A 24,512-nucleotide genomic window follows, 5' to 3' on the forward strand; every position below is an offset into this window, starting at 1 on the left:
CAGTGCTCTAACACTGAACTACAAACCCAGCCTGATATATCATCTTTTGATTTAGCAACAAAGAACTTTCTTTAAATCTGTCCTTAAATATATGTTAGGTTTCAGGGGGTCTTACAAGGTTAGGCATTTAAAACCTAATGCAGTTTTTCCTTTCAGAGAACATAATTCATCTGTTCCCTCCTCACAGATCTGTCAATTTTGCTTCATGTCATGTATAACTCTACTGTATGGAACATATCATTTAAGGTTGCTATGTTTTCCTGGTGGCTCACTCCTTTATCATCATATAATGTCTCTGATAATTTTCTTTGCTCATCATTTCTTTAATGATACTCCTGTCTCCTTTGTTCAAAGTTAATATTTGCAGAGTCAATCTTGTTCCATTCTTTTCCTTTCCAACCAATCTTTGAAGGGAATTTGCATTTTTTCTATTACTTGACATGTATTACTTCATCAAATTTTCACAATCCTTTTAGACACCATTCTCACTTTTAAAATGTGAAAACACAGGTAAAATCAGATCAAAAACTTTCCAAATGTTACTCAAAAAGTAAAATTTAAAACCAAAATAATCTCTGACTTTAGAAAATAAAAATACACAATACAAAATATTATTAAAAATTTGCTAAAAGGTTAGTAGAAAATTAACTTACTTCAAATAAAAGTCTATAATAACATCATTTAAAAATTCTCCTTCACTTAGACAGTGCAGGTCCTCATTAGTAACAGAGATGCCTCCCTTAGCTGGAGGTGGTGGATATACGATCAATCTGCAATTAAAAAAAAAAAAAAACAAGCAAATAAACAAAGCTTTACAAATGTATATAAGTGAATTATAATAGAAAAGAAAGAGAAATTCACAGCATTACAAATGTAAAAGAAATTTCTCACTTTTCTACAGGTCCAATGAAGATGGTATGGCTCTCTGCGGTTTCTTCATCATCATCAAAAAACTGGAATTCCTGTTTGTTTCTAAGCTGTATTTTGGATTCAAATGATACCTGGTAAAAGAAATTAAATTATCAATTCAAAGTCAAATGGAAAAATCTTCTATAAGAGCAAGTGCAAGGCACAGAAAGTTTTTAATTAAAAATGATTAAAAATAAGAAACTAGAATAGTATGTTTGAATCTGTATTAAAAACAATAAACAGGTTGGGCGTGGTAGCACACCGCTGTATTATCACCTACTACAGAGGCTGAGGCAGAAGAACCACAAGTTCAAAGCTAGCCTGAGTAACTCTGTAAGACCGTCTCAAGAAAATTTAAAAAGAAGGCTTGGAATGTAGCACAGTGTTAAAGCATTTGCCTCACATGTGCAAAGGCCCAGGGTTCAATTCTCAATACGGAAAAAAAAGGGGAAAGAGTAGGGGGTCACTTTCTTTTATCTTTAGCTTCTAGACAGAGACAGTATACTAATATGTTAATAATGACTTTTCAGCATCTTATTACTATAAGATCTCTACTATCCATAATAGATCAGATTATGGTAGTATAAGATTTAAAGAACCTTTTAAAAAAAAACAGAAGTGGGTTTGTTTTCTTCTAGCAGTGAAGGCCTACCTAAGTTCAATGTTTCTAATGCCTTGGCAATCCATAATATGTGGGGCAGAGGCTTAGGGAACATAGTTTAATAAGCTCTCACCCTCTACAAGATTTAAATGAAATAGAGGCTCCTTAGAGGGAGAAACCTTGGATTGAAATATAAAGTCCATTCCAGCTGTCTTATGGCTTCTGCTACTCTTTTCTTCCTCTAAAGCATTATCTCCTGTAGCCAACCCTGCAAAATGAGGAGCATGATTCCCCTTCCTCCTGCTTTTTATCCCAATCCACTGTGTGAGACCTTGCTCAACTATCACTAAGATAGTGTTTGGACAGTCAATTTCTGTGTATATACCAAGGCTGAGAGATTTGGCCCCAATAAATTAAGTCAGCAAAATTTAGTTGCTGTGGTAGTGTTATAATAATACTAGGGCATTTGGTTCATGTGGCTTCAGAGTTACCTAACTATATGAGTAGTTCCTATAACTGGATATATACACAGACAATCAAGGTCAAACAATATGTATTCCTCCCTTCCCAAGTTTTCAATCATGTATGCATATATTAAATATAAAGCATAAAACCACACACAAAGGAGCAAAATTCCTCCAAACCTAAGACTCAGGGTAAATAATTGATTTGAATGAAGCAGTGTGTGTATGTGTACATTGGGAATCTTGTTCCTAAATTAGATGCTACAAGATAGTTCACACATCACATATAAAAAGGAATTAATTCTAAAATGGAATTTATATGAAAGTCATTATTATAAAACACGTCCCCTTAAAATTACTCATTACTCAAAATAAATTTAACATAATTACAGTTTTAACTTTATTTTCTTTTTGCACACAACTTCCTTTGATGCTCTCTTCATAGCTTCGGGTGCAGGCAACAAGTCTGCTATTGGCTTCGTCGAAGGGAATTTTTGCAAAAAAATTGGGAACATTATTTTTTATACCAATGTCAGTAATGATGCTTTCAAATACCATATTTGCCTGAGGATCAAGGCCATTTTGAAAAATTAAAATTATGTATTGTTCCTCCGAATCTGAAAAGAAATAAATATAAACATAAGACTAAAAGAATAAAGTAAATAGATAACTTAAAGAGTAACAACTAATTATTCTGAAGACTAAGATCATCAGAAGTCCTGGAATAAACATCCAAAAATTAATGTTTAAGATACAATAAATACTGAAATAAAGATCAGTGTTACCAATGTCACTTAAAGTTAACAAAAGAAAGGAACTGTTATTATTTTAGTAACAGCTCAAGAACAAGTCTACTGAGCTGGGGTTGTAACTCAGTGGTAGAGTGCTTGCTTAGCATGTGTAAAGCACTGGGTTTGATTCTCAGCATCACATATAAATAAATAAAATAAAGGTCCATCAACAACTAAAAAAGTATTTATAAGAACAAGTCTACTAATGCATGTAACGAATATACCTACTTACAGTCTTAAATATGTACCAGGTAACATTTTTGCCAGATACAAATAGGAAAGTGCTAAGCAAACTAGTAGTATATCTACTGAATTTAATTGCAAAACTGCTGTTCACGAATGTGTCAACTTTTGCAGTTTTACTTATAGGTGAACACAATATCTTTATTTTTTTTATTTTTCATGTGGTGCTGAGGATCAAACTCAGAGCTTCATGCATGCCAGGCGAGTACTCTACCTCTGAGCCACAACTCCAGCTCCAACGTTTGCAGTTTTAATAGTAGCTATAAGTTACTAATTATTAAGATAAAATGGCAATTACTGCTGAAAAGTATTTATTTTGTAAGCAATCAGGCTATGACATAAATGTTAGAGGTGAAGGGCAACCAACTAGAGAATTAGATCTATTTTTTGTAAAGAATGAAGACCCCAGTGTAACTCCACATCATGTGCAACCACAAGAATGGAAAGTTATACTCCAGGTATGTATAATATGTCAAAATACACTCTACGGTCATTTTTAATTAAGAACAACAACAGCAACAAAAAATAAAAACCTTTTCTATGAACTTGAAAACTTTCTATTCATAAGCCTATTTTTATGGATTCTGATTTATAGTTCAACAAATCGATTTTACTTAGTGTTAAAAAATACACATCTTTTGAATTTTAACTCATTTTTAAAACTTCCTCAATGGGTACACTTGGATTTTTATCTTCAGCTCTTCCACTTTGAGTGGGATTTTCCTCAACTACAAAATGAAGGCAGTAATATCTGTTTTACAAGGTAGCCACTGTATTATATTCTAATAAAGGAAATTAGTGCACTAAGAAATATTGCTTCATTAGGCCTTCATTCTGTACTAATCATAAAGTCTTCCACTTTCTAGTGCATGCACATTCTGCTATTCAACTGATTATGTCTTAAACTCTGTTCCACATAACTTACTTGATAACTTATTTATTCCTTTACAATCATTCCGAATTTTATCCTCCTTATTCATTTGCAATTGCATGCTCAGTTTTTGATAAATTGTTGGTATTGCCTGAAGAAACACGACTGGTAATTTTCGTACATTACACCATTCACATTTAGTTAGATCAGAGGTATTTAAAATAATCTCTACAGGATCACTTTCTGGTTCTAGAGGAAAAACAAATGGAAATGTTAAATGGATCAATCAATTTTTACAAGGTCAAAAATCATGAATGAAGAAAATACAACTTTAAATTTAAAGGTCTATTTATTATTCCATAAGTATATTAAGAAAATTTCTATATTTTTCCCAAAATAAGAGGCTCTAAAAGATTATGCTTTGTTGTGTTGTAGAAAGAAATTACACCAAGATACATGCCCTTTGTTAAGAAGACAGATAATAATGAATAATCATCTTAATGAATTCAATAAATACCATTTAACCTTTTATTCCTATCAAGTACTTTAGTGTACACAATGCTTTAGTGAATAAACAGATATAAAGTAGCTTACCATCTAGATGTATCTTGATAAAATCTAAACAAAACTAAAAAAAAAAATAAGATAATTAGTACTGATCACAGACTTATAAAGATTTTACACATACTTTATATGATAGACTACATGGACCTTACGTCTTTAGAAGGAAGAGAAACCAAGTCATTTACTATGTGCTTAAACTTAAGATGAAATATTTTCCCAAAAAAATATCTCTCAGAAAGTAGGGCTTTACTTTTTTTTCCAAGTACTTAGAATTTTTTTTATATTGCTACTTTGTCTCTAGAGAAACTAACATATTATTATAATGAACACTTGAATACTCCTTACCCAGATTTACTGTTAATATTTTGCCACATCCACTGCATTACTTTGTGGTGTGTGTGTGTGTGTGTGTGTGCGCACACACACACACACACATATGGTCACTTCCCTTTTGCTCAACCTTCATAAAGCAGGCATTTCATTTGCAAATCCTTCAGCATATATTTCCTAAGAACAAGACATTATCCTGTGCAACCAAAACATTAGCACATCTTAGAAATCAAGGTTAACTTAATTCAAAAGTTCATACTTTAAATTTCACTAACTGCTCAAAATTTGCCTTTATCCTTGTTTCAACTTTGCCCAAATCCATGAATCTATCAAGGTTATATTACATTGATCTCATATCTATTCCATTCTACAGTAGTCTCTCTCTGTTCTTCCTGGCCCGGCCTTTAAGAAACCTAGGCTAAGTTCTGCAAAACATCTAACATGTATCGGATTGTGTTTCTTCATTTTTAAAATTCAGGCCACATATTTCCACACAAACTGCACATAGATGATGGGCTGATACTTCCCATAATTTCACATCAGAAGACAAGCTGTGTCAGTTTCATTAATGATACAAATTTAATCACTTAAACTAAGGCAGTGACTGGTAGGTTTTTCCACTTGAAAGATTATATATATATATAATCTATATATATAAATATATATATAATCTATATATATATAAAATTGATTGATCCATTTAACATTTCCATTTGTTTTTCCTCTATATATACACACACACACATTCCCTTTGCAATTAAATACTCTTGAGAAAAAATTCTTGAAGGCTTGTGAAAGTTCTGTTTTCTCATCATCTTTTTAAATATATTTTTTTAGTTGTAGATGACACAATACCTTTATTTTATTTGTTTATTTTTATGTGGTGCTGGGATCAAACCCAGTACCTCACGTATGCTAGGGAAGCGCTCTACCACTGAGTCAGAACTCTGGTCCCTTCTCATCATTTACCCAATGGTTTTAGCACCCACTGAAAATCCTTGCCTGAATCAGTTATTATAAGTGGTATGACAGTGTTTTAAATTAATCATTTCAATGTGAAGATTTAATATTAAGCCTGACAAAACCTAAATTAATATTTTTGCATATTTACAGGAGTTAAGAAAATCAAAAAAGGAGGTAAGTACTTTTAAGTCCACTTAAAAAATAAGATGAATCGATATAGATAGGGAAGAAAAGCAAATACACGTTGTCAAAATGCTTGGGACTAAAAGTATTTCAGATTTTGAAGATTTTTGAATTTTGGAATATTTGCCTGGATTTTACTGTTCAAGCATCTGTAATGTGCAAATCTGAAATTGTAAATGGTCAAAATCCAAAAATTCTTGGTGCATGATAAGCAGGAATTCTACCCTGAAGCTATACCCTCAGCCCCAAGACAACTTTACATATTTCTTTATTTTGATGCGGGTCTCAATATGTTGCCTAAGCTCATCTCATCTCAAGCTCATGGGCTCAAGTTATGTGTCCCCCCCACCCACCTGTTTCAAGTTCTAGAGTAGCCGGATATACAGGTGCGGGCCACCATACCAGGCAATCCAAAACTTTGAGTATCATGTCAGCACTCAAGTTTTGGATATCAGAACATTTTGGATTTTTGGATTATAGATACTCAACTTGTACAATATGCTACTAACAGTATAACTTAACTGAAGTATATTCACTGTAGAAGTCTTTAACACTTTAGTTAGAAAATTTTCATGATGTAAAAAAGAAAATAGGAAAACATAAATTTAGTAATTACTAGAATAATTGCAGTCTAGAATGTCATATGCATATTTTAACAATTGCATTTCAAACTTAATATATTGATTGGTTTCACTGGAAAGTAACACATTATTTGAGCTTTTCAAGAATGGATACTTATAGCTTGGAAGCTTCTACTATACAAGGAAACTAAAATTCTATGCTCCAGAAAAATGCTACAAGATTCAAAGAGCAGCAATAATAATGACATAAAATATTTATGTCATCTAAAAATCTGCATGTAATTAAGCATAAATATTAATATTTTAAGTAGACATTGGGCTATTTCATCTATATTTCTAAAGTTTCTAAAATTAAAATGATCAAAATTCTTGATTTTATGTCTTTCATTGAAAAAATGAGAAAAGATTTTATATTTAGCATGGCATTTCTAACATGTAATCTATAAATTACTATCACACAGCACATTTCTACATTTCATTTTCCAGAATTATTTCAGTTAGCATTTTCATTTTAAAAATTTAAACAGTACATTTTATATTATATACACTATCTTTTGTTTTTTTCCATTAAATTTACAAAGCTAGTTTCAACTCACTGTAGCATATATAACTCAACCTATAACTTTTATTAAAAAAAAAAAACACCAAATTGTTAATTTTTTTTTTTTTTTTTTTTGGCACCAGGGATTGAACCCTGGGGCACTTTAACACTGAGCTACATCCCCAGTCCTTTTAATTTTGAGAAAGGGTCTTGCTAAATTGATGGGGCTTGCCTCAAACTTGGGATTCTCCTGCTTTATACTCCCCCAAGTAGCTGGAATTAGAGGCATATACCACTCAGCCCAACAAATTTTAATGTAATTCTTTTCCCCTCCCTCCCTCCCTACCTCCCTTCCTTTCTTTCTTTAAAATTTGTACCAGGATTGAACCCTGGGGCACTTAACTTCTGAGTCACATCCCCAACCCTTTTAATTTTTTGAGACAGGGTATCACTAAATTGCTGAGGCTGACTTTGAACTTGCAATCCTCCTGCCTCAGCATCCAGAGCTACTGGGATTACAGGTATGCATCACCATACCTTAAAGGAGAGCTTCGAAACTAAATATGCAACTTTCATTAAATGTATAAATCACCAGCAAAAGCTCATTCATCATACTGAAAAGTTATAATAGTGCTAATGTGGGGGAAAGTCATAAAACCTAGAGTACCCCAGGAAATTTTGGGGATATAAAGTACACAGAGTAACATTTTTGTTAAATTATAGAAATCAAGAAAGACTATCTGTATGTGAAAACCTGTCTTAGGAATCACTAGAAAACATAACATTTATTACAATGTTACTGGACAATAAAGGGCAAATAAACTATATATCATTTGCTTTAAAACTCTGAGGGTACTTATATAAAACTTTTAGTTTTTAAGTTGTGATAATTGTTTTGATAGAAGACAACTACTGGCTTCCCATGGAGCTTTGCTCTACTAAGAAATCATATTCACAGCCAGGCATTTAGACGAAGGCTGCAATGTTAGCCACTAGGGAGGCTGAGGTAGGAGGATCACAAGCTCAAGGTCAGACTGGGCAACTAGTAAGAGCCTGTCTCAATAAAGAAAAATTTGGGGATATAGTTCAGTAGCAGAGCGCTTGCCCAACATATATAAGCGTGCATTCAATCCTCACTACCAAAAAACAAAACAAAAAAAAAAAAAAGGAAGAAAATAAAGAGGAAGAAATAATGTTTACATTTCATTTGAGCCTACAAACTAAGTTGTAGATTTTGTGTGTGTGTGTTTATGTATTTGTTTTGGATCACATTGTTTCTTAGGATCATGAACCTTTACCAGAAATAAAAATTATGTCTTTATAAAAAAATAATTATTACTTAACATAAAAAGAGAATAAAACTCCCTTTTAAGTTTTCCATTGGTTTATAATATGTTCTTTTACAGATACTGCTTTATGTATAAAGGATAATACAAGAGACAGGGTTTGAAAACACAGATAGGAACAAATAATCAGAGACAAGTTAAGACATTATAAAGCAAACGTCTACAGAGTAAGTACAGTGCTTTAGGAAGATAAATCTATGAACAATATCAGAAAACACGAAAAAGAAAATGATGAAAAAGAACACTGCTTGGGCTGGGGATGTGGCTCAAGCGGTAGCGCGCTCGCCTGTCATGCGTGCGGCCCGGGTTCGATCCTCAGCACCACATACAAACAAAGATGTTGTGTCCGCCGAAAACTAAAAAATAAATATTAAAAAATTCTCTCTCTCTCTCTTTAAAAAAAAAAGAAGAAAAAGAAAAAGAACACTGCTAAGGAAATTAACATTTCAAAGAGAAAATGAATACATGAATGGGCCTGGTGACAGTAAAATGATGGGCAGACAGGTATGATAAGGAAGATAAAGGTACTATAAAAAATACATCAGGCATTGTGAATATTAAACTAGTCTAAAAGTATATACTTCTTAGATGTTCACTATATAGTTCAAGAACCTCTTTCTAAAACTTTTGACGCTACATAAATTTTAAGCGGAACTTGAAGCTTTTGGATTCTTTTTTCTCTTACTATAGTTCTTTAACATATCCTTTTTAAGTAATAAGCTGGCATGAGAATAAAACTACTAAATTTTGGAATGTTTTCTAATTCACTGGTTATTTTCTTATAGTGAATCTGCCATTAGTCTGGACATTAACATTATGATAAATTTTTACTCAGTAATTTTTAATGGTGAGGCATTACTATTTATATATTCTTAAAGCAATCTGAAATCTTCAAATAATTTTGATGTTCTATTAACTTAGATAATTTAGCTTACAAATTTTAAATATTATAGATCAGGTTTTGCAATGGAATTTATCTTGTAATCAGTACAACAAATAGCTAAAGAATATACTTACAATAACAGGCTCTATTAATAGTCGGAACAGTGTTCCTACTCGTATACTTCGACAATTTAAAATGACACTTTCAAACGAACTTTGGCAGCTTAAAGATAAAGAATTAACTAAAGTTTCTTGAGAAGCCACTTTACGACGCTTTAGAGGTGTGCTGATGATAGAATTGCCAAACTGAAAAGGAAAAGAAAATTTTCATTTAGTAAGTTGCCATAACAAGGCTACAAATTCAGTACACATACAAAGAACACCTAATATAAGGAACGTAATTATCACAACATAAAAATAATTATCCTTAAACAATATTAGATGAAACAGAAAATTTCTTTATAAAAGTAAATCCATTCTGGGGCTGAGGCTGTGGCTCAGGGGTAGAGCGCTCACCTCACACATGTGAGGCACTGGGTTGGATCCTCAGCACCACATAAAAATAAATAAATAAATAAATAAAGTAAATCCCTTCTATTTTATCAACCTCTAGTTATTATTTGAAATCCAAAAGTATTAGCAGAGCAGTTAGGAAGAATACTGTGGGAATCACACTGCCTGGGATCAAATCACAGCCAAATCAATCACCTTTTAATGGTCTGATCTTGCAAAACTTCCCTTCAGTTTCTTAAAATGAAAAATAATAAAAGTATCTGCCTAAATGAATAACAGACACAAGCAGCTTAGAAGACCGCTTTATGTACAGTAAAATGCTGGCAGAAGTTAATACTTGGACTATATCATTAATTCTTTAGAAAATAATCAATTAGGGAATGGTTATTTGTATTACAAAAGAAGGCATTACATATTTTAAATTACTTGATCTGTTAATTTAGATTTCACAGTCACTTCCAAATGTAAATTAAGCATAACACAGTATTTTACATAATTCTATATTTTCATTAAAAGTAATTACATTATGGGTTGAATATACCATTATCTGAAGTGCTTGGAATCAGAAGTGTTTCAGATTTCAGAGTTTTTTGGATTTGGGAATATCTGCATAGCTTTTACTAGTTGAGCACTCTTAATCTATAAATCAAAAATCAAGAACTCTGGAGGATCATCAGTACTCAAAAAGTTTCAGACTTGCCAAGAGTGGTGGCTCCTACCTGTAGTCCCACCAACTCAGAAGACTGAATGGGGAGAATCACAAGTTCAAGGCCAGTCTCAGCAACTTAGAGAGGCCATGAGTAATTTACTGAGAACCTATTTCAAAACAAAACAAACAAATAAATAAATAAAAAATAAAAGGGCTAGGGATGTAGATCTGTGGTGAAGTGCCCAAGGTTTCAATCCCTAGTACCAAACCAAAACACTAGTTTCAGACTTTGGAGCATTTAAGATTAGCATTTGGATTGGGGATCCATAACCTGTAAAAACTATTATGATGTCAAGGACAAAACATGATCTTGACAGAAAATGAGCGGGGGTGGGGCTGGGGGCAATATGTCTAACAGATAGAAGACCTCTCTATGATACATGTCATAGAACAAAATACAGATTTAAAACAAAATACAGATTTAAACAAAATGTATAGAAAACCCAGACTTCACACACAAACACAAAAATTAGAATAAACAAACTTAACAAAGTTGCAGCATATAAAATCTAACACAAAATTTAGTTGTACTGCTATGCCCCAAGTGAATTATCTGAAATAGAAATCAAGAAAGCAATACTATTTACAGTAGCTCCAAAAAATAAAAATAAAATATATATTATAAATACCTAGGAATAAATTTAACCAAAGAGGTGAAAGATCTCTACTGTGGGGGAAAAAAAAAATGATGAAAAGAATTAAAGAGAGGGGCTGGGATTATGGCTCAGCGGTACAGTGCTCACCTTGCACATGCAAGGCCCTGGGTTTGATCCTCAGCACATAAAAATAAATAAAGTTAGAAGAAAAACAAAAGAATTAAAGAGAACATAAAATAAGGGAAAGACATTCTATGTTCATGAACTAGAAGAATTAATATTGTTAAAATGCCCACACTAACCAAAATAATGTAAAGATACAATGCAATTTCTATCAAAACACCAATACTATTCTTCATAGAAGTAGATAAAATGACCTAGCTTTTTTTGTAGCCACAAAATCCCTGAATAGCCAAGGTAAACTTTTTTTAATATTTATTTTTTAGAAGTAGTTGGACACAATATTTTTATTTATTTATTTATTTTTATGTGATGCATGTGGTGCGAGGATGGAACCCAGTGCATAGCAAGTGCTAGACAAGCGCTCTACCGCTAAACCACAATCCCAGCCCTTAGCCAAGGTAATCTTAAGCAAAAGGAACAAAGCAGGAGGCATTATACTCAAGTTGCAGTAATCAAACATCATGGTATAGACATTTGGGGCTCGCATGTAGCTCAGTGGTAGACTGCTAGCCTAGCAGGTACAACACCTGGGTTCAATCCCTAGCAAAACACACACACTACAGACACATATTCTAATGAAAATACAATCAAGAGCCTAGAAATAAACCCTTGCTTCTATAGGCGTGTGTGTGTGTGTGTGTGTGTGTGTGTGTGTGTGTGTTTTGTGTGTATGTATGTACTAGGGATTGAATCCAGGGGCATATCCCCAGACCTTTAAAGAAAAGACAGGGTTTCAATGAGTTACTTAGGGCCTTGCTAAGTTGCTGAAGTTTGCTTTGAACTCATGATCATCCTGCCTCAGCTTCCCAAGCTGCTGGGTTTACAGATATGCACCAACATGCCCAGCCAATTTTTGACAGAAGGGCTAAAAACACACCCTGAAAAAAAGATAGTCTCTTCAATAAATGGTAACAGCAGAAGAATGAAACTAAACCTCTATGTCTAAATCATATACAAGAATTAGCTCAAAATGTATTCACAATCAAAATTTAAGACCTTAAACTATAAAACTAGCAAAAAAAAAAAAAAAAAAAGAAAGAAAGAAAAAGAAAAATGCTTCAGGATACTGGAATGGGTAAGAATATTTTTGGACAAACCCCAAAAGCACAGGCAATAGAAGCCAAACCAAATAAATGGGCTTTCACACTAAAAAAATTCTGCACAGCAAAAAATAAAAATAAAAAATAAATAAAAATAAATAAACCTATTAACAGAGCAAAGAGTAACCTAAATAACAGAAGAAAGTACCTGCAAGCTATATATCAATAAGGGGTCAATATCCAGAATCTATAAGGAATTCAAATAGCTCAACAACAAAAACAAAAATAAATAAACAAAACCCAAATATTCCAATTGAAAACTGGGCAATAGACCTGAACAGAAATTTCTCAAAGATGACATGCAAAATGCCAACAGGTTTATTTATATTAAAAAATGCTCATTATCCTTAGTTATCAGGGAAATAAAAATCAAAATCGTAATGAGATATCATCTTATTCCAGTAAGAAGAGCTATCATCAAAAAGACTTAAAAGATTGTGAGAACAGGGATATGGAAAAAGGGAAACTGTAGACTGTTGGTGGAAATGTAAATCTGCATAGCCATTATGGAACCAGAACAGAGATTCCTTGAAAAACTGAAAATAAACTACATATAATACAGAAAACCCACTCACTAATATCTATTCAAAGAAAATGAAATTAGCATGTTGAAGAGACATCTGCACCATTTTATTTGTTATAGTACTATTCACAGCAGCCAAGAAATACAAACACATTAAGTGTTCATCAACTGATAAATGGATAAACATGGTACACATACACAATGACATATTATTCAGCCAGAAAAAAGAAAAAAATTATGTCATTTGCTACAATGTGGATAGATCTGGAAATCATTATGTTGTTATGGTTGTTTACTTTGTTGACTGAACTTGGGGCACTTAACCACTGAGCCATATCCTTAGCCCTTTTAATTTTTTGAGACAGGATCTCACTAAGTTGCTGAGAACCTAAGTTGAAGAATGCCTCACTAAATTGCTGAGGCTGGCTTTGAACTTGTGATCCTTCTGTGTCTGCCTCATAAGCCACTGGGATTATGAGGCATTTCCCATCATGCAGGGCTGTTTATGAAATAGGACAGGCACAAAAAAACCACTGAATCTTACTCATATCTGGCACACAGAAAGCTGATTTCATAGAAAATTATAGTGAATAATAGTTACCAGAGGCTAGGAAGAGTATTATTGGGAAAGGTTAGTCAGTGGGTTCTAAGATATGGTTAGGAGTAAAAACAGTTCTGGTGTGCTACTGCATAGTGGGATGACTACAAATGATAACACAACCTAGATGCATTTCAAAAACCTAGAATAAAGAATTTCCAAGGTTCTCACCATAAAGAAAAAGATGTTTTAGGAGATAAGACATAGACATGTTTAACCTAATTTAAAAACTATACAATGTTCATATATACTGAAACATCACATGGTACTCCATTAGTAAGTCTTATGTGTGCTAAAAAAAATAAATAAAAAAGGAACAAAACCAAATGTGATTATCATATATATCTCTATGATTTTGTAAACTGATTTTTCAGGTTTACTAAGAGTTTATCACAAGGTTTACCAACTATTTATCAAGAATATTTTGCCAAATTATTAATGGAAACCCATTAGACAGGTTTGACAGTTCTCTTAGTTTTAGTATAATTTTTTCAAATGAAAGAAATAAATAAAGCAGATAATTTAAGAGCTGTTCCAGCTGAATCCCATAGTAAAGTCATTAAATCTAGAATCTGAGTGTTCCATTTGCTTCCACAGAGTATCTATCTATTCTTCTTAAGAAGAGCACTGGAGAACACTTATGCATGGTTCAATGCACCAGTCTGAAAACTATTCAACTAAAAATTCTACCATATGGAAATCCATCATTTATTTAACTGAACTGCTTCTATGTTGAACATCTGACTTCTATCTCCAATGAGCATTTCTACAGCTCACTACATACACATATTTAGAATTATTGCCAAATTGCCCTCCAGCAAAGTTATAACCATCTACAAACCCAACATCTCACATCTTCAAACACTAACCAAGATGAGACCCTGTCATACTTCTAAAATTTTCAGCAATCTGGATAGTTAACAAAAGGTTATTTTAATTTCATATTCTCTACTTTGATTACTACCTTGATTGAAATTCATTCATTTCCTTTATTCACTTTTCAATGATTTGTTTCTATTTTTTGGCTTTTAAAAAATTAACACACAAAAGATCAATTTACACTTTGTCAAATAATTCCCTATATCCTCATGTGCATTTACCTATCCAATTCTATTTATGGTATTTTGGAACACTATGTTTGGTTTTCAATTAATTGAAGAAATTTTATCTCATGTTTGGAAAGGCATTTCCTAAGATTATATAAAAATATATCCTTTCAGTAGTTTTTTCATTTCTTCAGCCTGTAGCCTTTTTTCCTTTTTGGTGGTACTGGGGAACTTAATAAAACTTAAGTTTGAGGCCAGCCTGGGCTACTTAATAAAACCCTATCTCATAACGAAATTTTAAAAAGGGCTGCTCTACCACTGAGATATATCACCAGCCCATTTCAAAATTTCATTTTGAGACAGGGTTTTATTAAGTTGCCCAGGCGAGCCTCAAACTCAAGATGCTCTTGCCTTAGCTTCCCCAGTAGCTGGGATTATAGGCATGTGCCACTGCACAGGGTTTCAGGTTCCCATCTGAACCAAGTCCAAGTATTTTCCTCTGAACCCTGACATATCTATGCAAATATGTCATTTTTTAACATATAAGATTTTATTTTATAACAAATGTTCTTTTTGGGGGGGATATTCCTATTCAACAGTACTGTGTAGAAATTCTAAAAGTTATTGATAGAGTTTTAACTTTTACTCTCAATGGCTGCTTCAAACAGTTATACCATAACTTCTTCATTCATATCCATATTAATGGACAATGATTTTGTTTGCAGTTGTTTGTTAATACATTAATCATGCTTGTACATATAGCCTTACAAACTGGAGAGGGGGCAGGAATTCCTTTAAGAAGGATTCTAGGGATTTAGTTATTTGGTTGAAAGTGTATGCTTAAGGGACTGGGGTTGTGGCTCAGTGGTAGAGTGCTTGCCTAGAACGTGTGAGGCACTGGGTTCAATTCTCAGCACCACATGAAAATAAATAAATAAATAAAATGAAGGTATTGTGTCCATCTACAACTAAAAATATATTTTTTTAAAAAAAGTATATGGTTAAGATTTTTTTAGTATGCTTTTACTTTGCTTTCCCCAAAGGACACTGTAACTTTTCTTTACTATAAGCAAATTAGTAACGTATGTTTTCCCTTGAATTTTCGCCTGCAGTACATATCATTTTGAATTGATTTGCAATTAATTTTACTAGTCTGTTTAGTATATAGTTACAATATTTCATTTTCTTTAATTTATACTTCCTTACTAAATTTATACTTTTCATGTGGTGGTGTAGTGTCTGAATATTCTCTTTGTCTATTCCTAGCCTTTATTTTCTTTCTATCCACTAACTTAAAAAAAAAAAAAAAAAAAAAGTCTATTATAGGCATTAAAGTTTTATGTCATCTGCATTTCAAATATTTCTCTGTGTATCTTTTATTTATAAATTTGTTACTTTTCCATGGGAACATTTTGAAATTTTTCCTATAGTAGAAAGTAAATATAATTACATTATAGTAAAATGCAAATAAGTTAAAATAACTTTTCCCTGTCTTCTAGATTTTACAAGAAATCTCCTTATACAAGTTCAGTACCTCTAATCTAAAATTAGAAATGATCCAAAATTGGAAACTTTTTGAATGCAAACGTCATGCTACAACTGGAAGATTCCACACACCTGACCTCAAGTGATGGATTTAGTGAAAGCATGGGCACATTATGTAAAATTATTTAGGAAGTTCTCTGCACAATGCATGTATACAACATAAAAGAATTTCCTGTTCAGACTTGGGTCCATCCCCAAGATACCTCATTATATACATGCAAAAACTCCAAAATACAAAAATATTTGAAATGTGAAACACTTATGGTTCCAAATACTTCTGATAAGAGACATTCAACCTAAGGCGCTGGGGATGAGGCTCAAGTGGTAGTGCACTTGCTCGCCTGGCATGAGTGAGACGCTGGGTTCAATTTTCAGCACCACATAAAAATAAAATAAAGATATTGTATCAACCTAAAACTAAAAAATGAATATTAAAAAAAAGAGAGAGACACTCAACCTATATTTAGACATATCGCTGTAAAGTCAACACTTCTTTTCTTGCTGAATTTTTATACTTGAGCCTTTAGTTTAAATGAATCTTATCTTTACACTGTTTAATGTCTTCTGAAATGACTTTCCAAGTAGCATTAAAGTCTCGATTACTAAATAATCATTTTTTTTTCTCCTACTGAACTGTCAAATTGCCCTCCAAGAAAATATTTACATCCTAGCAGGAAAATGTTAATCTGAACAAATAAATGTCAACCAACAAGTGTGAAAAGTACCTGATCTTTCATTCTTGCTTTTCTTGGCAATGTAACTGTATTCAATTCTGATTCTGTTGGAATGCTTCTTAGTTCATGCTCTGCTCTGCAGATATTTTCATTTAGTGCTGCTTCTACTTTTCCAGTGGATGGTACAGGGGAAGAACATGCTGAGTCAGCAGGTTGAGGAGATATGCTCTCTCTTCTGTTATTCTTGTCATTGTCATCATCATCATCACTGGACAAAATGACTAAAATCATAAAGAAAATTCATAATTTATATTATGAGTTCACATAAGGGCAGTTCTTTAAACCTACAATACAACCCTTGATCTTGGACTTTAGTCTCCACAACTGTGAGAAAACAAATTTCTTTTAAGACACCTACTCTGGGTATTCTTTATGGCAGCCTGAGCAGTCTAATAAAGGGTTCTCTGTGCTTATATTCTAAACTTCTTCACACCTCCCCCCAACTTTCTGCTCATTTCATTCTGAGCTAGAAGTTACCTATCAAAGACGCCTATTCTGTGACTTACCAAAAAATAACACCCTCCCTCCTCTTCACACTAATGTACTAATATGGGTTGAGGATATTTTTGGTTTTGTTTCATTATTTTGGTATTAGGGACTGAACCCAGGGAGTCATACATGCTAGACAAGCAATCTACCACTGAGCTACATCCCCTGCCCTTTTTAATTCTTTTTTCTTGGTTATTTTTAGTTGTACATGACGGTAGAATCCATTTTGACATAATTATACAAGCACAAATTCAGACCCCAGTACCTCTCCTTCCCCTTCCTTCTCTCCACCCTCTTTCTGCCATTTACTCATAATTATTATTTTTTAATTAATTTCTTGTGTATGTACACAACATTGAAATTTATATATGTATATAGGAAAGTTTGTCATATTCATTCCTCTGTCTTTCCTTTTCCCATTTCCTCTCTTCCTGTTATTCCTGTCTACTTCACTGAACAACTCTCTCCCCCGCTAACTGTGGATTAGCCTCCACATATGAGAACACTGGACATTTGGTTTTTTGGGATTGGCTGATTTCACTTAGCATGATAGTCTCTAGACCCATTCATTTACCAGCAAATGTCATAAAGTCATTCTTCTTTACAGCTGAGTAACACTCTATTGTGTACAAATATCACATTTTCTTTATTCACTCATCTGTTGAAAGGTGGCTTTATACCTTGGCTATTATAAATTGTGCTGCTCTAAACATCGATATGGCTGGATCACTACAGTAAGCTGATTTTAAATCTTTTGGATATATACTGAAGAGTGGGAAACTGGTTCAAATGGTGGTTCCAATCCTATTTTCTCTGTGGAATCTCCATACTGCCTTCCAGAGTGGTTGCACCAATTTGCAGTTCCACCAACAAAGTATAAGTGTATCCTTTTCCCCACATCTTGCCCACACTGTTATTTGTATTCTTGATAATTGCCATTCTGATTGGAGTGAAATGAAACCTCAGTATAGTTTTAATTTGCATTTCTCTAATTGCTAGAGATGTTGAACATTTATTTTATTTTGATACAGGAACTCCCTAGGTTGTCCAAGCTGGCCTAGAATTTTCTATCATTCTATCTCAGCCTCCTAAGTATCTGGGACTACAGGCTTACACCTACATTGCCCAGCTAGGGATAAATGAAACTTGATTTGTATTCCTGGGGTACAGAAAAAAATTCTTAATTTCTCCATTTATTTACCAGTTTTCAGAATACCACTTTGGGACCCTTAGAAAGATAACTAATGGAGAAATTTTCTTTCAAGAGAAGGGGAGTATTATAACAAACTAATTGATTTTAATATATTCAAATATTTCAATGACTAGTAGTAATGACTCTTTGTGACCTAAGTACTTCCATTACTTTGGGAGTCCTTTCATTTTAGTTCTTTTGTAGTAGTTTTGACCACTTTCACGCTTCCTCATCTGACTGATAATCTAGGTTTATCTCATATTTGTACTGTTAACCTGGAATAAAGTCATTTCTCTGAGCAACTCTGGTTATTTTTAGTAGGAAATGGTGCCTAAAAATATTGTTCATTCTTTCTTTTTCTTTTTTCTTTTTTTTAACGCATGTTTGTTTCTATACCAGGGATGTTTACCATTTCTAAGCCTTTTCTATATTGTTTTTGGTACCAGTGATTGAATCCAGGGACACTCAACCACTAAGCCACACCCCCAGTCCCTTTTTATACTTTATTTAGAGACAGGTTCTTACTAAATTGCTGAGGGCCTTGCTAAGTTGCTGAAGCCGCCTTTGAACTTGCAATCCTCCTGCCTCAGCCTTCCAAGCTGCTGGGATTACAGGTGTGTACCATAAGTACTTTCTAAAGGTAAAGTTAGGATACATGTATTTTATGTTTAAAATAAAATATATAATAAATTCACATTATCTCCAATTCAAATGTAAAGTTTTAGGACTTTGGATTCCTTGATTTTACTTTAATATTTCTTTTTTTCTAACACTGAAACAATAATATAATTATTTCTTTTATTCATATACATGTGTTTATAAAAAAACAACACCAATATTGTTTTTTATTTTTAATTTTTTTTAGTTGTAGGTGGACACAATATCATCATTTTTATTTATGTATTTTTATGTGGTGCTGAGGACTGAACCCAGGACCTCACAAGTGCAAGGCAAGCGCTCTACCACTGAGCTACAATCCCAGCCCCAATACCAATGTTGTTAATAACAATATTACTGAATAGACTTAGGATTTCTGTGAAATTCTGCTTAACCTTAAAAATCAGTGGATATACACACCATATTATTTTAATTTAAACTCATCTGAAACAATATGTTCAAGCTACCAAAATACAATTAAATTCATTTCTTAAATTATGCTTTACAAAAAAAAATTTATATGTAATTTCATTTTATAATTATGTAAAATATTTACATGGTTCCTAAGTAAAGTCAACAAAACAATTTCTATTTGGAGAAATCTAACATCCATCTCCAGTGTCTGTTTCCTCTCATTCAACAAATATTTTTTTTATTAATTTTGTTAATCTATGTAAAAACTATTCTATTAATTTTGTTAATCTATGTAAAAACTATTCATCACCGCACCATACAATCTTGTTTGCACCTTGCTTTATTCACTTAAAGATCTTGGAAAATTACACTTTACATGTGATCTCCCCTTCTGTCTCTACAGCTACATAGTCTATAATTTCTACCAGTCTCATTGTTTTCAATTTTTGCTATTATTTTTTACAAAATAAAAATGCATGCACATGTCCAAAGACAGGATAAACTTTTAAGGGAGGGACACTTTTTATTGAGTCCTGTTTGTCAAATATTTTATTGAGCTATGCTTATGTGACATTTATATGGTATTTATTCCCTTAAAACCACCATGTGGGCAAGGTGCAATGGCACATGTTTGTAATCCCAACCATTCAGTAGGCTATGGTAGGAGGACTGCAAGTTTGAGGCCAACCTCAGCAACTTAGTGAAACCCAGTTTCAAAATAAAAAGAACTGGTGATGTAGTTTAGCAGTAATGTGCCCTGGGTTTAATCCCCTGTACCAAAATACAAACAAACCCCAAACAGCCCATTATCAGTGGGAACACTTGATCCAAGTCAGAAAACTGGGCATAAATAGCACTTGATCTACAACTGGGGTCAAGCCTGTGCTCTCTAGTACTTAAGATGGATGGGATGACATGCTCTTGGGTAGGAAGAATTAATATTATCAAAATGGTCATATTACCAAAAAGTATTGTACAGATTTAATGCAATTCTTATTATAAAATCCCAATGACATTCTTCATAGAACTAAAAAAGGTAATCATAAAATTCATTTGGAAAATAAGAGACCCAGAATAGCCAAGCAATCCTTAGCAAGAAGAATGAAGCAGGAGGTATCACAATACCAGACCTTAAACTATACTGCAGAGCTATCATAACAAAAACATCATGGGAATGGCACCAAAATAGACATATAGACCAATGGTACAAAATAGAACACAGAGGGACAAACCCACATAAATACAGTTATCTCACACTAGACACGTGATCTCCCCAAAGATGCCAAAAACATACATTTGGGAAAAGACAGCCTATTCAACAAATGGAGCTAGGAAAACAGGAAATCCCTACGTAGCAAAATGAAATTAAACCTCTGTCTCTCACCCTGCACAAAAATCAACTCAAAGTGGATCAAAGACTGGAACAGAGACCTTGTGCCTAATAGAAGAAAAAGTAAGCCCAAATATTCATCATGTTGGCTGACTTAGGACCTGACTTTTTTAACAAGACTCCTAATGCACAAGAAGTAAAATCATGAATCAATAAATAGGATGAATTCAAACTAAAAAGCTTCTTCTCAGCCACAGAAAACAATCAATAACATGGAGAGAGAGCCTACAGAATGGGAGAAAATCTTTAGTACATGCACCTCCGATAAAGCATTAATCTCCAGGCATATAAAGAACTCAAAAGACTTAAAACACCAAAAAAAAAAACACAAAAAAACAAAAAAAAAAAACAAATAACCCAATGAATAAATGGACTAAGGAACTGAACAGACACTTCACAGAAGAAATACAACTGATCAACAAACATATGAAAAAATGTTCATCATCTCTAGCAATTAGAGAAATGCAAATCAAAATTACTCTAAGATTTCATCTCACTCCAGTCAGAATGGCAATTATCAAGAATATAAGCAACAAGTGTTGGCAAAGATGTGGGGAATAAGGTACACTCATACATTGCTGGTGGGACTGTAAATTGGTGCAACCACTATGGAAAGCAGCATGGAGATTCCTTAAAATACTTGGAATGGAACCACCATTTGACCCAGCTAACCCACTCCTCAGTTTATACCCAAAGGACACCTCAGTTTATACCCAAAGTGATGCAGCCATATCAATGTTTACAGTAGCTCAATTCACAATAGCTAAACTATGGAACCAACTTGGATGCACTTCAACAGATGAAGGGATAAAGAAGTTGTGGTATGGAGCTGGGGCTGTAGCTCAATGGCAGAAGACTTGCCCCGTACATGTGAGACACTTGGTTTGATCCTCAGCACCACATAAAAATAAATAAGTATTTTGTCCATCTACAACTAAAAAATATTTTTTTTAAAAAAGCTGTGGTATATATACACAATGGAATATTACTCAACCTTAAAAAAGAATGAAATTATGGCATTTGCAGGTAAATGGATGGAGCTAGAGAATATCATGCTAAGTGAAATAAGCCAAACCCCAAAAACCAAAGACCAAATGTTTTCTCTGATAATTGGATGCTGATCCATAATGGTGGGGAGTTGGGGGAGAGGGGCAAAGGACTTTGGACTGGGCCGAGGGGAATGAGGAGAGGGAAAGGGGTATGTGGGTGGGAAGGACTATGAAATGAGATAGACATTATTACCCTATATACATGTATGACTATATTACTGGTGTGACTCTGCACCATGTACAGCCAGAGGAATGAGAAATTGTGATCCCTTTGTGTACAATGGTCAAAATGCATTCTACTGTCATGTATAAATAATTAGAATGAATTAAAAAATAATAATAGAAGATGGATAGGATGAACAAAGTCAGTTATTTTCACAATTGTGAGGACATTTAAAATTTTTTTTCTTTTAGTTGTCAATAGACCTTTACCTTATTTATTTATATGAGGTGCTGAGAATTGAACCCAGTGCCTCAAACATGCTAGGCAAGCACTCTACCACTAAGCCACAACCCCAGCCCTGTGAGGACACATTTTTAACCCCCCAAAATATTACATAACTGGCACAAAGATACACTAAGACTATACTTCTGAAACATGCTCACAAATTTAAAACAAAATATAGAAAGTATTAGATAGATATAGCAATATTAAAAAGAGTAAAATTATGTTAGGTGTGATAGTGTATGCCGATAATACTAGTTACTAAGGAGGCTGAGGTATAAGAGAACCATTGAACCTAGGAGTTTGAATCAAAAAAGCGGGGAAGAGGGAGTGAATACTTACTTGGGTCATTTAGGTCTGACAGGCTTGTTTTTCTTTCTTTCAAGTTTGTGATTTTGGGTATTTTTGTCCCAGGTAAAATGACTTTTCCATTAGTCTGTAAATAATTATTTCTACTATCATCACAATTCACAATAATATCAATTGGAACTTTTTCCACACTGTTACCATAAAACTTCTTGGTTGTTAATCCTATGTTTTGTGACTTCTGTCCTCCAGAATTCTGATGTATTGACGTTCTTAATAATGGTCCAGTAGGTTCATTTAAAGTTATAGCTTGTCTGCAGTTTCTTTGTAAATCATTACGAAAACTAATACCACAACTTTGGCATTTGGACTGATTTTCTTTCTCTTTTCCACATTTTGGGCAACATTCACGCTGTTCAGAAACCTTAAGTTCCAAAAAAATGAAAGAAAGAAAAAATGTGGTTTTACTTCAACATCAAGGAACATCCTCAACGTTTCAAAATTAAGTCCTTCCCTCCCCCATCACTACCATGACTACTATGAGATCCCAAATAAGGCACATTACTTGAGATTTAGCATCAAAATGCTGTAAAGAATTTCAAGACCAATCCAGTAGTCAGCTATGTATAAGCTAATTTTGCAGTTAATAATGGGGCAGGGAGTGGGGGGTGGTACTAGAGATATAGCTCAGTTGGTAGAGTGCTTGCCTAGAATGCACAAGGTCGTGGGTTCAATCTCCAGCACCAAAAAAAAAAAAAAAACTGAGGGGGTTAGGGATGTAGCTCATTGATGTAGAAAAGCACATCCCTATTAAAACACTCAGAACTAAGATATAGAAGGAAATATATCCTATAGCATACACTTTTGGGAAGGGCGCTTAACCACTGAGCTACATTCCCAGCCCTATTTTATATTTTAGTTAGAGTTAGGGTCTCACTGAGTTGCTTAAGGCCTTACTAAGTTGCTGAAACTGACTTTTGAATTCACTATCCTCCTGCCCTAACCTCCGGAGCCACTGGGATTACAGGTATGTGCCACAGTGCCTGGTTTACCATACACTTTCATCTGTTAAAAAATATGTTATCTTGGAACTCTTTGCAGTAATTAGGAACAAAATGCAAATAATCTCAACTGTATTAGATACTAAATTTTTCAAGCTAAAAATTGTAGATTAATAATTTTATCAACCAACTGATCTAAAACCTAGAGACTCAGTGCCACTTAATTAACTTCAGGAAAAAGTATTAAATTTTCATAAAAACTATGTTGATTTCTTTTTTTAAAAAAACCTTAATTTTTTTATTAGAATCTCATTTCCTTCCTTTTGGTCAGTGAAAAACTTTTATGAAACCAAGTAATTTCAAATTAATGGGCTGGGAGCACTTGACTAGCATACTTGAGGCCCTGAATTTGATCCCTAGCACCAACCACAACAAAACAAAACAAAAACTTATAAATTACACATCACATACTATCAGCAAGTCTCTAAAAAAAAGTGTACTTAATAAGAATGAGCCTTTCTTTCTCTGATGAGACATCACTGAGACAATGTCATTTCATTACATACCTAAAGATGTTTAATTCCATTCAATACATAGATCCTATTTTCTTATAAACAACACATAGTATGAAGTTTCGTATATTATAAACAAAAAAGAAAAGCCTCCAACCTTCTTACAAATTTAAAGATTACATAGAGACTGGCTATAACTCTTAATCTACACTAAGAAAATAAGAAAAATTGGCAATGAAGT

The 24,512-nt window shown here is 33.3% G+C and overlaps 1 protein-coding gene across 4 annotated transcripts in view; it reads right to left on the reverse strand.

The window, feature by feature from the left end:
• Senp6 (SUMO specific peptidase 6) overlaps positions 1-24,512 on the reverse strand; it is a 114,419-nt gene that overhangs the window by 25,746 nt on the left and 64,161 nt on the right. For all 4 annotated transcript variants that reach the window (XM_071613249.1, XM_027928276.2, XM_071613251.1 and 1 more), the window contains 8 exons: positions 22,795-23,182; positions 16,808-17,037; positions 9,405-9,575; positions 4,474-4,507; positions 3,934-4,128; positions 2,365-2,591; positions 892-1,001; positions 654-770 (listed from right to left, as the gene is read on the reverse strand). In XM_071613249.1, coding sequence (XP_071469350.1) covers positions 654-770; positions 892-1,001; positions 2,365-2,591; positions 3,934-4,128; positions 4,474-4,507; positions 9,405-9,575; positions 16,808-17,037; positions 22,795-23,182 — 1,472 coding nt within the window. The remainder of the gene's footprint in view (positions 1-653; positions 771-891; positions 1,002-2,364; positions 2,592-3,933; positions 4,129-4,473; positions 4,508-9,404; positions 9,576-16,807; positions 17,038-22,794; positions 23,183-24,512) is intronic.

Source organism: Marmota flaviventris, chromosome 6 (genome assembly GCF_047511675.1).
Source record: "Marmota flaviventris isolate mMarFla1 chromosome 6, mMarFla1.hap1, whole genome shotgun sequence".
NCBI classification, from domain to species: Eukaryota; Metazoa; Chordata; class Mammalia; order Rodentia; family Sciuridae; genus Marmota; species Marmota flaviventris.